Raw genomic sequence first — 14,183 nt, 5'->3', positions numbered from 1 at the left:
AATTTTTAAAATCTTCATGCCAAAATTGAATGTATCACACATGATCGGGATGAAGAGAGTATTGATATAGTCACAAGAAGATAAATTAAAATATACAGTACACTTGTGTGTATATAGAATAAAACAATAAATATAAAAGCTTGTATTCATGTGATGCCCACATGCATGGGTGATATTGGCAAGGACCACTCCACTCATGCATGACTCATCGGTTCCACCTTTAAATATTAATTATGCAGTCTGGCATGGGAGAGCTATCAACTACTAATTAATTCCAACTTCCTCACAAGTAATTCCACGCTGTGTCATTTTCTCTTTCTTAGCAAAATATAATAGTTACAATTTAAATATGAGGATATGTTTTATATTGTTAGAAATCACCCAAAATTTGGGTGATGCTACCTGTCTACATTTAATTATTTATCTTGCTATTGTTAGAAATATAGGAAAAACTCAAACCAAATGCATACATCGATATTATAACTACTATAGCCCAATGAGATAAAGAAAACGCAATGGAACAAAAATTACAAGTAAAATAAAACAAACCAATTATAAGTCAAGTTGATGAAAACCCTATTTTCAGAAGGTGAATTACACACCACTAATGCTCTTGGATGTTACGTATTATTACAAATAGTGGCAACGTAAGATTTTGCTATTGGGGATCCAATATATTGGCAACAATTGTAGGGTATTTTTTTATGCCGGCGTATTGCGACAAAGATGTGCATAGTAATGAGATAGAAATAATTAAATGATATGAAAATATGCAATCAAGTAATGAAGTAGGAGTATATAACATGAAAATTTTGTGTATAATAGTTGTAGAAAAATAAAAAAAAAATCACAAAAAATAGCAAAAAAAAATGAAATTATCAATTATGAATAAATTTTGAAATGAGTTAATTAATGAATTACTCCTATAAAACATAAAATGTTTTTATGAATAATAGCTGAAAGAAAAATAAAAGACATCACAAAAAATTGTAAAAAGACATTTAAATAATAAAAAACCCAACTGAACTTGATGGGAATCGAACTCAGGTTGTACATTATTAAAATAAATACTATATAAATAAGTGACGAATGAGTAATTATAAAAGTAGAACCCACATTCTACTAATTTTTTAACTCACTTTTTATTACAATTCTTAAAATCCTTGTATGATCAAAGTGAGACACTTATTGGGGGACGGATGCAGTAATTCCAAGAAGAACCACGTTTAACCTCCTATTATGTCTATCTCACAAATTTTATTAGAACCACGTTTAACCTCCTATTATGTCTATCTCACAAATTTTATTAGAAACGAATTTATCATAAAATGACTTGCGACTTTTGAAAGCAATTTCACATTAGACAGGTGTTTGATGTCGAGAATGTGCATTTATTAAATATAGACATTAATGATGAATGAACATGCTAATACTTATCTATCATCGCAACTTGTTTTTTTTCCCTTATTAATTGGCAAATCAACTGCAAAGCCAATGTAGCATACAGAGGTATTTACGTATTCATTGATCAGTGCAAGCGGCAAGTCGCCATGCCTAGCAATTTCCTTGTCTGTTCAATTTCCCTTAACATCACTTTGCCTTTTATTATTTCAATTTATCTTTTTGCTATTTTTTGAGATTTTTTTTTCTTACAGCTATTATACACAAAAAAAGTTCATATTTTATATTGTTTCATTAATTAACTTATTTCAAATTTATTCAAAATTTATAATTAATAATTAAAATTTTTCTTTTTGCTTGTATTATTTTGTGATGTTTTTTTATTTTTCTACAACTATAATACACAAAAAATATCAATGTTTATACTTCATTAATTAACTTATTTAAAAATTATTTATAATTAATAATATTAAATACACACACATCTTTATAACATCACAACTCTAAAAAAATACTGATTTTGAAAAATACCCTAGAATTATGGACTCCTAACGTCAAAATCCTGCGTCTACCACAATAGAATCTGTTTGTAGAGTCCAATATTTAAGTAATCGTTTTTTTATTTTTTACTTGTTTGTCAATTGCTTCCAAATAAATGTTCAGGTGGACGTTGAAAAATCGAGATGGTTTAAAGTTTAAACGATTAGTGTACTAAGCGATGTAATTAAATTTTTTACGATGTCACCTCAGCTAGTCAATATTTTTAGCTATTCCATGATTTGAGTCATTTGACAACCGTGTGAAAACCAAAACAATTGAAAGTTTTTTGTGTATTTAGAAGCAAAAAATTTAGTTCACATGCAAAATCAAAATTAAATTAAAATTTATGTATTTGAACACAAGTACAACTTATATTATAAACCTGTTTATTAGTATGCTTTTCCTCTCTAATAGGTTGAACTTGAACATATAGAATAACTGAAACATGAAACACCATCTTCTTATCACCCCCAAAACATTAATTTTGTAGCCTCCTCAAATGAAAATATCTTATTGCACCGCTGAATAGCATCAATCCTTAAAAGTGGTGTAGGATTAGTTAGTTGCACACTATTAAATAAAGAAATAATTTCATATTTATTACTCTCATTGCAACCTTTCTTTATGTTTTTGCTATAGATATAATCACACAAATCAAGATACATGGTACAGAACAGATATGCGCTGCAATCCCTATTTAATTCTTGCTACCCTTTGATAAAACAAATATAGTATACCTTGGGATGGGGAGTAAATTCCAGCACAAATAGCAAATTATCTTACATTATAAAATTTGTCTCAAGAATTTTTTATGTTGTTTCTTTTTCCTTTCAATAAATTGTTGACAGTGATATGTAAGAGCGCAGGGCTCGTTGATCCAAAGCTAGGTAAGAACCACCTTGCAAAAAAGGTCAAGATTGGATAAAATCATTCAATGCTCCACCACTTCAACACATAATTACATGTATCAATTAGTATGATATAATGTGTGACTAAGACTCCCTTAAGCAGTGTCTGATATCACTAATTTGGTACAAGAATTATGATGTATGATTCACAATTAGTGATCTACTCTATTATCTAGGACACCATTAGCCAACTCTAAATAGTAAGGTCAATTAATGTAAAAAACTTTAATGAGATTAAGCCCACTCAAAAAACTTATGCCCCCCTGCACAGGAGAAATGCAGACAGCTGTAAATTGGGTGCAGCTTACGTCAAATTGGAAAGAAGAAATAAAGCAAGCAGCAAGAGATCAGAAATCTTTGCCTAAACTTGGATGTGAATGCCCAACCATAACTGTAGCATACTGTTGACATTGCAAGCCGACACTCATCAATTTGGGCTGGTGAAACTCATAAATGCACCACAGCTATCCACAGGAAAAACACACCATGCTACATTATCACACTTCGTAACAATTATACATCAAATATTAGGTCGCCAAATTTTTCTCTGTTTGTCCAAGTGCACTGATAATAATTTAGGAGACCAGGCATATAGTAAGACAGCTGCCCACCCCAGGTAGGTATTAGATGGACTGGACTTAAATGAGATTAAGCTAGTGTACCATTAGTAACACCACTATTTTGTTATATGTATGTAATGCTCATTGTGCCAAAACTTTAAGTTGGAGAAGAAAGCTGACCGGTTGAGGAAAAATGGCTAGCAAACCTGGGATTCTCACTGAGTGGCCTTGGACATGGCTTGGGAACTACAAGGTGGTTTTCTTCTCTTCTTGCATTTATCTGCATTGACGAAAAAGAAAAAGAAAGATGTGTCATGCGTTACCTTAACTTACGACTTCAACTTGTTTAGAACAATGTTGAGTTTGCTCATTGTGTGTGTCGGCACATATCAGGCTCCTGCATTTTCACTTCTGTGCTTATTTGTGCTTCAGTTAGGTAGGTGATATTTTAGCTAACTTTTTCAAGTTTTGATGCAGTACATTGTATTGGCTCCCTCAGTAGGACATGCAATGTACTCGTACATGTTTAAAGGAGAAAATGAGAGAGATTTGTCAAATTTCTTGGTGTTACCTTTACTGCTGTGGAGGATGGTGCACAATCAAATGTGGATTTCACTCTCCCGTTACAGAACTGCAAAAGGAAATAACAGGATAGTAGACAAGAGCATCGAGTTCGAGCAAGTCGATAGAGAGAAAAACTGGTAATGTTCCTTTTACTCATCCAAACTGTCAATGGATAATTTTGAAACAACCTAACTAAAGTATGAAAGTGACTCACAGGGATGACCAAATTATACTGAGTGGGCTTATGCTCTATACGGTGCCCTTGTTTTATGAGGCAGCTCAACATCTCCCCTGGTGGAGGACAGATGGGGTGATCTGGGTATTTCTGGTTCATGCTGGTCCAGTGGAGTTCCTGTATTACTGGCTGCATCGGGCATTGCACCACCACTTCCTTTACTCTCGATACCATTCCCACCATCACTCCTCCATTGTCACTGAGCCTATTACATGTAAGTAACCACACCTCAAAATTACACTGCGGCATTGCAAGTGATGCACGCATCATAAAAGCATTCGCATCAGTTGCATTTGTATATCTCTACTTTCATCACATGTCATAAGAGGAATAAAATATGTTCAGATGCTTATAAAGTAAAGGACAGATTAAATCAACCTCTGAGTTTCTTTTATGATTTCATCATTCATGAATTAGTAAGAATGCATATATGCTCCACTAAAGCTATAGCCTTGTATAATGTAGAAAAAGGTAACTATAAAATACCTCAGTAATTCAGCCCAATCATGTTAGTAGAGAATTATACTTATGCCCCCCTCCCCACCCCACCACCCTCTTATAGTTTCTCCCAATTAATTAGTGATTGTAATAAGCACTTAAAGCATGAATATTAAGTTATTAATGTCTAATCCTTACTAACTCCAGAATTCCATTGTTTCTGTAGCTGTAATTCACCCATTCGCGGAGCACATTGCATACTTCTTGCTGTTCTCACTGTCATTTATCACAACTATCTACATGAAGAATATCTCCATTCTCTCTGTGACTGGTTATTTAACTTATATCGACTTCATGAACAACATGGGCCACTGCAACTTCGAGTGCATTCCAAAACAGCTCTTCTCAATATTTCCACCCCTAAAATACCTCATGTACACGCCTTCGTAAGTATCTTGATACATGACTTAATTTAATTTTTTTGAAGATATTCCTAGATATCTTCAGTTTAGTGTTTCCTTCAGCTTCCAATCTCCATGTACTCTTGTTAAGTGGGACCTAGTTTTGGCTGAGAATACCAATCCAACTTTACTTTGAACACATGACCAAAAAATTCTCTGGTCCCCTACCGTTATGTCCCACTATCTTCCAAGATAAACGCATTTATATACTTGCTTCTAATTTGGTGGTCAATCATATCTTCTGTTAGCTTCAGTCAACATAGTATGTCGTATTGTCCTACTTAGTAACTCTTGTTTTGAGCTTTCACTACACTTTCATGTACAATCTCATCTTAGTCCACTAGTACAATATAGTTCTTATGATTATCACTGAATGATAGACGTTCATGGCATAACTAGCAAGAAAATTTGTTTTATGCATAAAAGGCTAATCTGGAGCTTTTGACAGACATAAAATTATCTTAGTTCCAGCATTAGAAGAGTTATTTGTGATGGTACTATTTAAAATATCATATTCTCGATGATTCTTCCTTACCATAGCAGTTTCGATGCAGGGATAACCTAGAAAAGTTATTTGTGAAGATAAAATTGTCTTATACTTAATGAGCACTTAAAATGCTCAAATACCTTGTGATAGTTCATTTCAGCTGACTACATATTCTGTGAAACAGGTACCACTCGCTGCATCACACCCAATTCCGCACCAACTACTCACTTTTCATGCCATTTTATGATTATGTATATGGTACCGCGGACAAATCTACCGACTCATTATATGAAAGCTCACTCGTAAGAAAGGAGGAAGCACCTGATGTGGTGCATCTGACCCATCTCACAACACCAGAATCCATATATCATCTCCGCCTAGGATTTGCACACTTGGCTTCTGACCCTCAGAAATCCAAGTGGTACCTGTGGTTAATGTGGCCCATCACTCTTTGGTCCATGTTCGTCACTTGGATCTATGGGTGCACATTCATTGTTGAGAGGAATGTCTTCAAACAACTAAAACTGCAAACATGGGTCATTCCCAAATACAGCATTCAAGTAAAGAATACACTGATTTTGATTCGTATGTTGCAATGCAAAATGAAGTTTCCTAACATTTGTATCATGTTTCTGCAGTACTACATGAAATGGCAGAGAGAAGCAATAAATAGTATGATTGAGGATAGTATACTAGAAGCTGATGCTATGGGCGTTCAGGTGTTGAGCCTAGGCCTACTGAATCAGGCAAGTAACAGAGTCACAACCGGATACTTTTGTATCATAAACCTTATCAACTATTAATGATCGTAATATTCTTCCTCATGTGATGCAGGGCGAGGAGCTGAATAAAAATGGTGAACTGTTCCTAAGTAGGCACACTCAGCTAAAAGTGAAGTTGGTAGATGGAAGTAGTTTAGCAGTTGCAGTTGTGCTAAATAGCCTTCCAAAAGGAATAACTGAGGTTGTCATTAGAGGCAACCTATCAAAGGTTGCCTACTCCATTGCGGTTTCTTTATGCCAAGAAGGAATCCAGGTATGGATAATTGGATGATAGCACAAATGGAAGGATGAATATCTTATCAGTTAATTGACATCATATTCCTCAAATTGCAACAGGTATATACCAGATTCGAGGATGACTACAAAAAATCAAAGCAAAACTTACAAAAGAAACCAGTGACAATTTGATCCTCTCTAAGCACAATGCCCCAAAGGTAGTTTTAATGAAAGTAATGTGTGGTTGTGTGACTCAGGCTTGTGCTAATACAAATTGTGACTTACACAGATATGGTTAGTGGGAGACGGTCTAAGTGAAGACGAACAGCTGAGTGCACCCAAAGGAACATTATTCTTTCCCATTTCCCATTTTCCTCCAAAGAAAATGCGCAGAGACTGCTTGTATAACAGTACACCAGCAATGCTGGCTCCCAAGCATCTAGAAAATGTTGACTCTTGCGAGGTTAAGAACAATCCAAGTTTCCTATTAATTAATTTGTCAAGGACAATACCTAAACGTCATATTTTCCTTTGTATGTGAATGCGCAGAACTGGTTGCCAAGACGAGTTATGAGTGCATGGCGTATAGCTGGAATACTACACGGTATGGAAGGGTGGGGTGTCCATGAGTGTGGAAACATGATGTTTGATATTGAGAAAATCTGGCGAGCCAGCCTTGACCACGGCTTCCATCCCTTGACTAAGCCAAATCCACCAGGGAAATGATTCACACATTCTACATTTAAACTCTTATCTAAATAGAAATATTCATGTCTACTCACACTAGTGCCTATGATTTAAACACTTGTCCAAATACTCAGAATCAACCAACCATCACAAGGCCTTGTCACCTGTGATGCATGTCAAATTTTCGACATAAAAAATTTCAGAATGGATTACTCAAGTTATGTTGTGTACGGCTTAATTAGGTGTTTTTCATGTCAATTTTCTTCAGAATTTCCTTCCAAACCTAAAATTAGGCGCATAATGTTTATTCTCACTGAACTGGAAACAGAAACATCAAAGGATACGAAATAGGAATGTACGCGAAAGCATCAGAACTCAGATATGCATTCGGAAAACTAAAATCAAGTAGATAAGATGCGCAAACCGGAGATGACAGCCGGCTCCAGATATTCCATCTTGATTTTGTGGAATTGCATCAAATCCGGGGATAGATGGTTTCTTATGTAGAATGATGTAATCTAATAAAATTGTTTTAAATACTTCACACTGTTAAATTTGATTTATTAGAATATGAGAAACTAAATTATGTAAAGTACTCCAGAATTATTCAAGATTAAAAATAAATAAAATAATAATAGTATTATTTTCTATTGGGCTACTTGAAAAGTTGAACTCTAATATTATTAGATTTCTAACGCGTACCCGATAAAACCCCAAACTTTTTTAATTTTGTGGGTGTTTATATAGTGTAAAAATTACTATTAATCTTATAATACTCCACCAATTAATGAAGTAAAGAAAATAAGATTTCCTTTTGGGGTCAAATGTGAGAGCGGACAATCATGATGACTACATTAACGATTTAATCATAATTTTAACTTGATTATTAATTCAACATTGGTCCGCGTTATATTAGGAATCTGTTACACATAAATTTTTATAACAATTTATATTAGCAACATTGAAACCAAAAAGAAAAACAAGGTTTGACCACATCCACATGATTGGCCACTGATGAACTATAACAATCGCATTGCAATAAAGCCTCCTCTCAGAAATAATCAAAATCTAAACACTAACAAATGACACCATTAGTATCTCAAACCACCTACAAATGCAAATGTCTTTCACCATTTTTAAGCTATTAAATTTATGGTTGAAACAGACTTTCAACAAATGTAAAGCTAGAATAGATAGTACCTATGCTGGCAGTGGCGGACACAAGTGGAGGGGGTGAGGGGCTTAAGCCCCTCCCAAACTTTTTTTTTTATAATAAATTTATACTATAAAAAATTTCAACTTTCTTAGAAATTATCTTAAGCCCTTCCCAAGCTAATATCTTTGGGGTTTAATGGGAAGAAGATTTAATGAGAAGGAGGGGCTGAAAAAAATAAAATCACCGAGAAAACGTCTTGGAACCATGGCAACCGCATATAATGGGAAGAAGAAGATAGAAATAAATAAAAGCTGTTAAACTTAAATGAATACAATATGATAATAATATTGAAAAAGTGAATCCCTATTCCCTAGTTAAACGGTGGCACGATCTTGCAAGTGTAACTACATTTTAATGATCTTACTTATAATAAAAAAAACTTTAAAAATTGTTTCCTAAATTTGCAAGAAACATTTTTCTATTGAACAACGTAATTTACCGAAAACTAAAAAAGTTTTTCCCTTATACAGCCACACTCCATTTAAATTTATTCCAAACGGTAGAACAAAAAATTATTGAATTTTTCTCCCACAAATTTCAAAAGAGAATTACAACTTGTCTTCTTTACCACTTTAATGGGTTAGGCCAGGTCAGTTTTTTCCTTTTCTTTTGTCATAGTTCACAAATTCAAATTCATATTTTTAATTAATATGAACATATTTGTGTAGTTTTGATTGCCACATAAGCTTTAATTTGCCATCTAGGAGAAAAGTTATAAAAATCAAAAGTTCATATATTTATATTCAAATTTTAAAATTTACGAGATAATTATGCATTTTTTTATTTAATACTATTAGATACTTAATGCTTTAGCAAAACAAACACAACAATTTTATTTTTCTTTTTGTTAATATAAAATTATATTCATCCATGAATAAATGTCCCATTGTTCACCTGCTCGAATTTTAATGCAAAATTGGTAAAATAAGAAATGAATAGAAATAAAAAGTGTTAGTGGAAAATGGATCCTTATTGAGAGAAAAAAATTTCCTAAAAGGGAAAGTTTCTATTTTTAGGGGACTGATAAAAAAACAAAAGAATTTCTATTTTTAGGGGACGGAGGGAGTATGAAAATTTTTAGGGAAGCCCCTGCCAAAATTTATTTCTGCGTCCGCCACTGTATGCTGGAATCTAATGCAATAATAAGCAGCGTCTTCAAGCAGCAACCTGCAGCAACACACAGGATAAAAACAAATTCAGCTACGACTTCGTCCCTCACATATTTCCATTCATCATTTGAAAGGATGGAAAATATTTGCATATGTCTACACTGGTGTGGTGTGCAATAACCCTAGATCAATACACCAAAGACTTGGCTTTTGTTCATATTTGTTACATAGATAAGTAACACAAAACAAAAGCTCGATACATATATACATATTATTCTACATTTCTAAAGCTCGATAAGGCAATAAGCATCGCATCCAACTGCATTTTTTTGCACCATTTCTAAATTTCTTTCTCCTCATAAATCTCCCAAAAACATCACGGTGGTGTTTTACCTTATCATCAAGTGAGGTGAAGAATTCTTTGACTGCCTCAAAAACTTCTTCAACTGGTTTGGAAGCATCAATCTGAGTTAAAGTACATGTCAGTTGCCACACCAATGTATTTTGCCCTCTGAGAGCGAAGAGTGAAACAAATTACCTTTCGAACCTTGCCTTTGGAATCGTAGTATTCAATCACTGGAAGGCTAGACTGTGTATACACCTTAAATCTCTTCCTTATTGACTCAATGTTATCATCAGCTCTACCCTTAAATTAGATAGAAGAAACTGATGATGAGAGAAGGTAAGGCTAAATAAATTTCAGAATCGAGATGAAGATCATTAAAAAGAACTTGGATTATAAGGCACATGAAGCAGCACGTGCTGCGTGCTACAGAGGCAGTTTATACAGTCTTACTTCATGTCAATTTCTACATAAGTATATGTAGAGAATAAATCAATTTATACTATCATCATGAGCAATGTGAAGTTTAGAGGCATGCAACAAAAGTATGTATAACCTGGTTTCTATTCAGCACACGCTTCTCCATTTCCTCCTCTGGACAATCAAAGAAAAGTACAAATTCAGGCTCAATTCCAGTCTGCCAAGATAGAAAGCCAGGAGATATGTCATATAACATGAAACGGTTGGTAGCGATATGTTCTGTTCTGTTCTACTCAGAAGCAAATTGATTAAATAAAATTTTACAACATACCGCATGAGAATAAAATGAAATTCATTAATTGCAATATCTTTTACTCCTAGTATATTAAGACTAGAAGACACATATACCAAAAAAACAGTTATTATGCCATGTACATTGTGACAGCATACAAAATGTAGACCTATATACTGGTAACATTTGTGTGTGTGTGCAGCTATAAACAGGAAGAGTGAAAGGGAAGAAGACATACAACAGACTCAAAGGCTGCACGATTCTCCTCATTACGAGGAAAACCATCAATAAGAAATTTGTCATTTCCACTTTCCTCCATTGCCCATAGGAGAAGCTTGACTGTTACCTCTGAGGGTACGATTTGCCCATCCTTAATCATGTTCTTAATCATTTCCCTGCAGGTCATAATATGAAGAGAAAATCCCATTGATATGAGTTGGATATGCATGTAAGAAGTGAAAATTATATAAAAATTCTACCAATATCCTTGGAGTTTCACAAAGTATTTGCCAAACATAGAATATAACAGGTGAGCAAAGATAACACCTCATTTAAAAAATAGAGGTAGAATTTTATGCCATTTTAAGTGCGTATACTATCATTATATGGAAATAGTGTTAAAATAATTTGTACCCATTTTCAGAACCGGAATTTTGCTCTGCTCGGAGAAGATCACCAGCACTAAGGTGAGTATAACCAAAATGTTGAACAATATTTGCACATTGTGTGCCTTTACCACTGCCAGGGCCACCTGCTCAAATTTAAAGAGGATAAGATTTAAATTGTGGGGAATGAGGTACACGAACAGCCATAGATTTTAACAACATAACTTCGACATACAAATTTTGTTAGCTTATGGATGATAACCTAACTTCTGAACAACATTACTGCAGCATAATCACTTAGAAAATAGAGAACTCACCTAGAACAAAAACTACAGTGGGCTTCTTATCTGGGAGTGAGCTCCCATTTACTTCCTACACAAAATTAGCTCGTATCGATTGTAGAAGTGTCACCATATTTATAGTATTACACCAATAGCACAAGTATCGCAATGGCCCTTTCTTATGAAAAATATTGTCGTGTATGATAACAATTCCTCTAGCCAAGAATTTCACATGAACCATTACTGAACATTTACAAAAATAGATCCTTTCTATACTCTAATTAGTGACCTTAGTATAACACCTACCATAAGAGGACATGATTTTGCAACTGAAATCTTTTTAAGTGTTAGATTTTGAGTGTTGACTGACCATGAAAGTAATTGTTGTCACTTCTCACACAAGCCAATTATCTCTCTCCTTCCATCAGTTACCACAAGAACATTGTTGGAACACAGGTCAACAAATGGGATTCAGCCAGATAGGTCATGCAAATGTGGATGTGTCCTAGCATGCAAAATTAGATGCAACGCTACTTTCTGTAAATCATTCTGGCTTGAGATTTCTTTATATATATCTTTTTATGCTGTTCATGAAGCCAAAATCATAATTCATAGACCACCATACTTATTTTTCTCTCTTAAAGATAAGAAATGACTAGAGTATACGTCAACAAATAAAAATTATGGAGTTTAATACTCTTGCTAAAACTTAATTCTGAATTACTTGGATGGAACTTAAAACCTCAAAAATGAAACAGATGGTTCTTGATAAGTGTGTAATACATAAAACTCTCACATTTACAAGTACATGTTGTTTTTAAGACATTGTGTGTTTTTAAGACATTGTACTTTAAACATTAAAAACAGAGAATAACTTCACTGGGAATAAACAACAAAAAGTAGACAACATCTCTGGAAATGAAATCGAGTTATTGGTTTATAACTATCGGGCTAGAATGTACGGTGTATCTTAGAAATATGTATATTGGCGCAGTTTGAATTAGAATTCATAATTCTTTATCTTGTACTCCTATTAGGAACAGGAAAACTCCGGAATTAGGTTTCACAGTTATAGCATCAAGTTTTAAATTTGAAAAAAAAAAGTACTATTCAAGAAGAACAAAAACAAGGAATATCCAAATACATACCTTGTTTGCAGCATCACCAATAGTCCCCATGCCTCAGAAGTATCTACATGCAAGCACATATGTAACATACGGTAAGATGCATGGTTTTGTTTAGCTTAAAAATCAATCAAATAAGAAAAATAGCATAGCTGTTGGGAGTTGGGACCCTTGTTTCTTGTCCCAGATCAACATGGTAATGATCCTATCTCTTTTAGTATATAAGTTTGGATAACCCTCCTCTCTTATAGACATTTTAGGAGGGTTAGTGGCTATTTCTACAACAGAAGACAGCCTCAAACAATCAATGAAGATAATTTCAGAACCAAGAAAAGACCAATGTATGTAACCATTAAAACTTCATGTGATTTTTAGGTATAAAATTCAGAAAATATTTCCCATTAACCAAACAGTGATCATATGTCACGGTATCACAGAGAAATGCGAAAACAAGACACTGGTTGAAGTTGAAATAACGCTATTGCATGACCAAAGCAAAAGATGCAAATGAAAAGGAACTTTTTTAGCAACAATTGCTAGTAATTAACATGAAAGCGAACCTCGGATAGATATGCTCAAAAGGATGCATGAAGTTCTTTGAGACGATTACAACAAGGAAATTCAATGATGAAAAGTTCAATCTCCATAGCCTATTTTATACTAATTCAGAGAGAAACATAATTCATTTTTTCACAAAAAAATGGGCTTATAAGTTATAATCCAGACAACCATATGCTACTAAATGCAGATTACATCTTAGTACTCAAATACAAAAAATTCCAATTTACACCAAGCAAAAATCGTGTCAATATAAAAATGATCAGATTCCTTTCAATAAATGAACAGAAGATGTAAAAATCCTAACCAAGTACTTCGAAACAGCTAACCAAGTACTACAAAATATTTCATAAGGAATCAAATTTCATACTCACAAAACGAGAGAGAAGAAAAAAGAACAAAAAAAATCGTATCTTTACAAAAAGGGAAGCTCAAGTAATTAGCTTTCTGCACGACTCCTCACCAAAATTTAGACGAGGAAGATTAATGTAACGTGGTTTGGATCAAGAAATTGAAGAGAATAATCAACTCTTGTCTCACCTTGATTGTTGCAAAATTCCAAGAGCGAGTGAAACTTGTGGAGAAGTGAATATCTGCGGAGAAGACAAGCAGCTAAAAATCAATATGCTCTGTATTTATAGATAGAGACAGACAGGAATGATCTTGATTTTCTGCTTTTCAATCTCTGTGATTTTTATATCCAAATAAAAGTCGGGGTTTGTCGCGTATTTTACTTTTACTCAGGGATTAAACTAAATAATTTTATTACCAAGATTAGTTCGATATAGTAAATAATGAAAAATAAATTCGTCATTCTAATCATGGGAAATAAAAAATCATGGTATATATAAAAAGGAATCTCTTATATTATTCAAATCATGAGTGGGATTATGTTATCCAATGTAGCGAAAACTAGGCAGTTTAATATGAGCTATATTCTATTCAGATTCGTCGAA

General features: G+C 33.8%; 1 protein-coding gene, 1 long non-coding RNA gene and 1 pseudogene across 5 annotated transcripts; 1 reads left to right on the top strand and 2 right to left on the bottom strand.

Moving 5' to 3' along the window:
- Window positions 1-3,280: 3,280 nt before the first annotated feature.
- LOC121752276 lies at window positions 3,281-4,121 on the bottom strand. The gene is made up of 2 exons (XR_006040295.1): window positions 3,981-4,121; window positions 3,281-3,689 (listed from the first exon to the last, which is right to left on the bottom strand). It is a non-coding gene; the product is annotated as an uncharacterized LOC121752276 (long non-coding RNA).
- Window positions 3,521-7,496, top strand: LOC121752267 (annotated as a pseudogene).
- A 717-nt stretch (window positions 7,497-8,213) lies between these two features.
- Window positions 8,214-13,895, bottom strand: LOC121752245 (UMP-CMP kinase 3-like). Of its 4 annotated transcripts, XM_042147226.1 has the most exons (9): window positions 13,768-13,895; window positions 12,694-12,736; window positions 11,582-11,636; window positions 11,293-11,410; window positions 10,898-11,054; window positions 10,504-10,584; window positions 10,143-10,250; window positions 9,998-10,069; window positions 8,214-9,662 (listed from the first exon to the last, which is right to left on the bottom strand). In XM_042147226.1, exons 2-9 carry the CDS (start codon window positions 12,721-12,723, stop codon window positions 9,651-9,653), a joined length of 633 nt encoding a protein of 210 aa, XP_042003160.1. In that variant the 5' UTR covers window positions 12,724-12,736; window positions 13,768-13,895; the 3' UTR covers window positions 8,214-9,650. The 4 variants fall into 4 exon arrangements, with proteins under 4 accessions (XP_042003160.1, XP_042003152.1, XP_042003167.1 ...); XM_042147218.1 differs by lacking the exon at window positions 8,214-9,662 and having other exon boundaries at window positions 9,703-10,069; window positions 13,768-13,891; XM_042147233.1 differs by lacking the exons at window positions 8,214-9,662; window positions 11,582-11,636 and having other exon boundaries at window positions 9,703-10,069; window positions 13,768-13,884.
- Between the last annotated feature and the right edge of the window lie 288 nt (window positions 13,896-14,183).

The sequence above is a fragment of the Salvia splendens genome, chromosome 1 (assembly GCF_004379255.2).
Source record: "Salvia splendens isolate huo1 chromosome 1, SspV2, whole genome shotgun sequence".
Lineage (NCBI taxonomy): Eukaryota > Viridiplantae > Streptophyta > Magnoliopsida > Lamiales > Lamiaceae > Salvia > Salvia splendens.
Note: the sequence above shows the minus strand (reverse complement) of the source record. Positions and strands in the feature narration are given on the sequence as shown.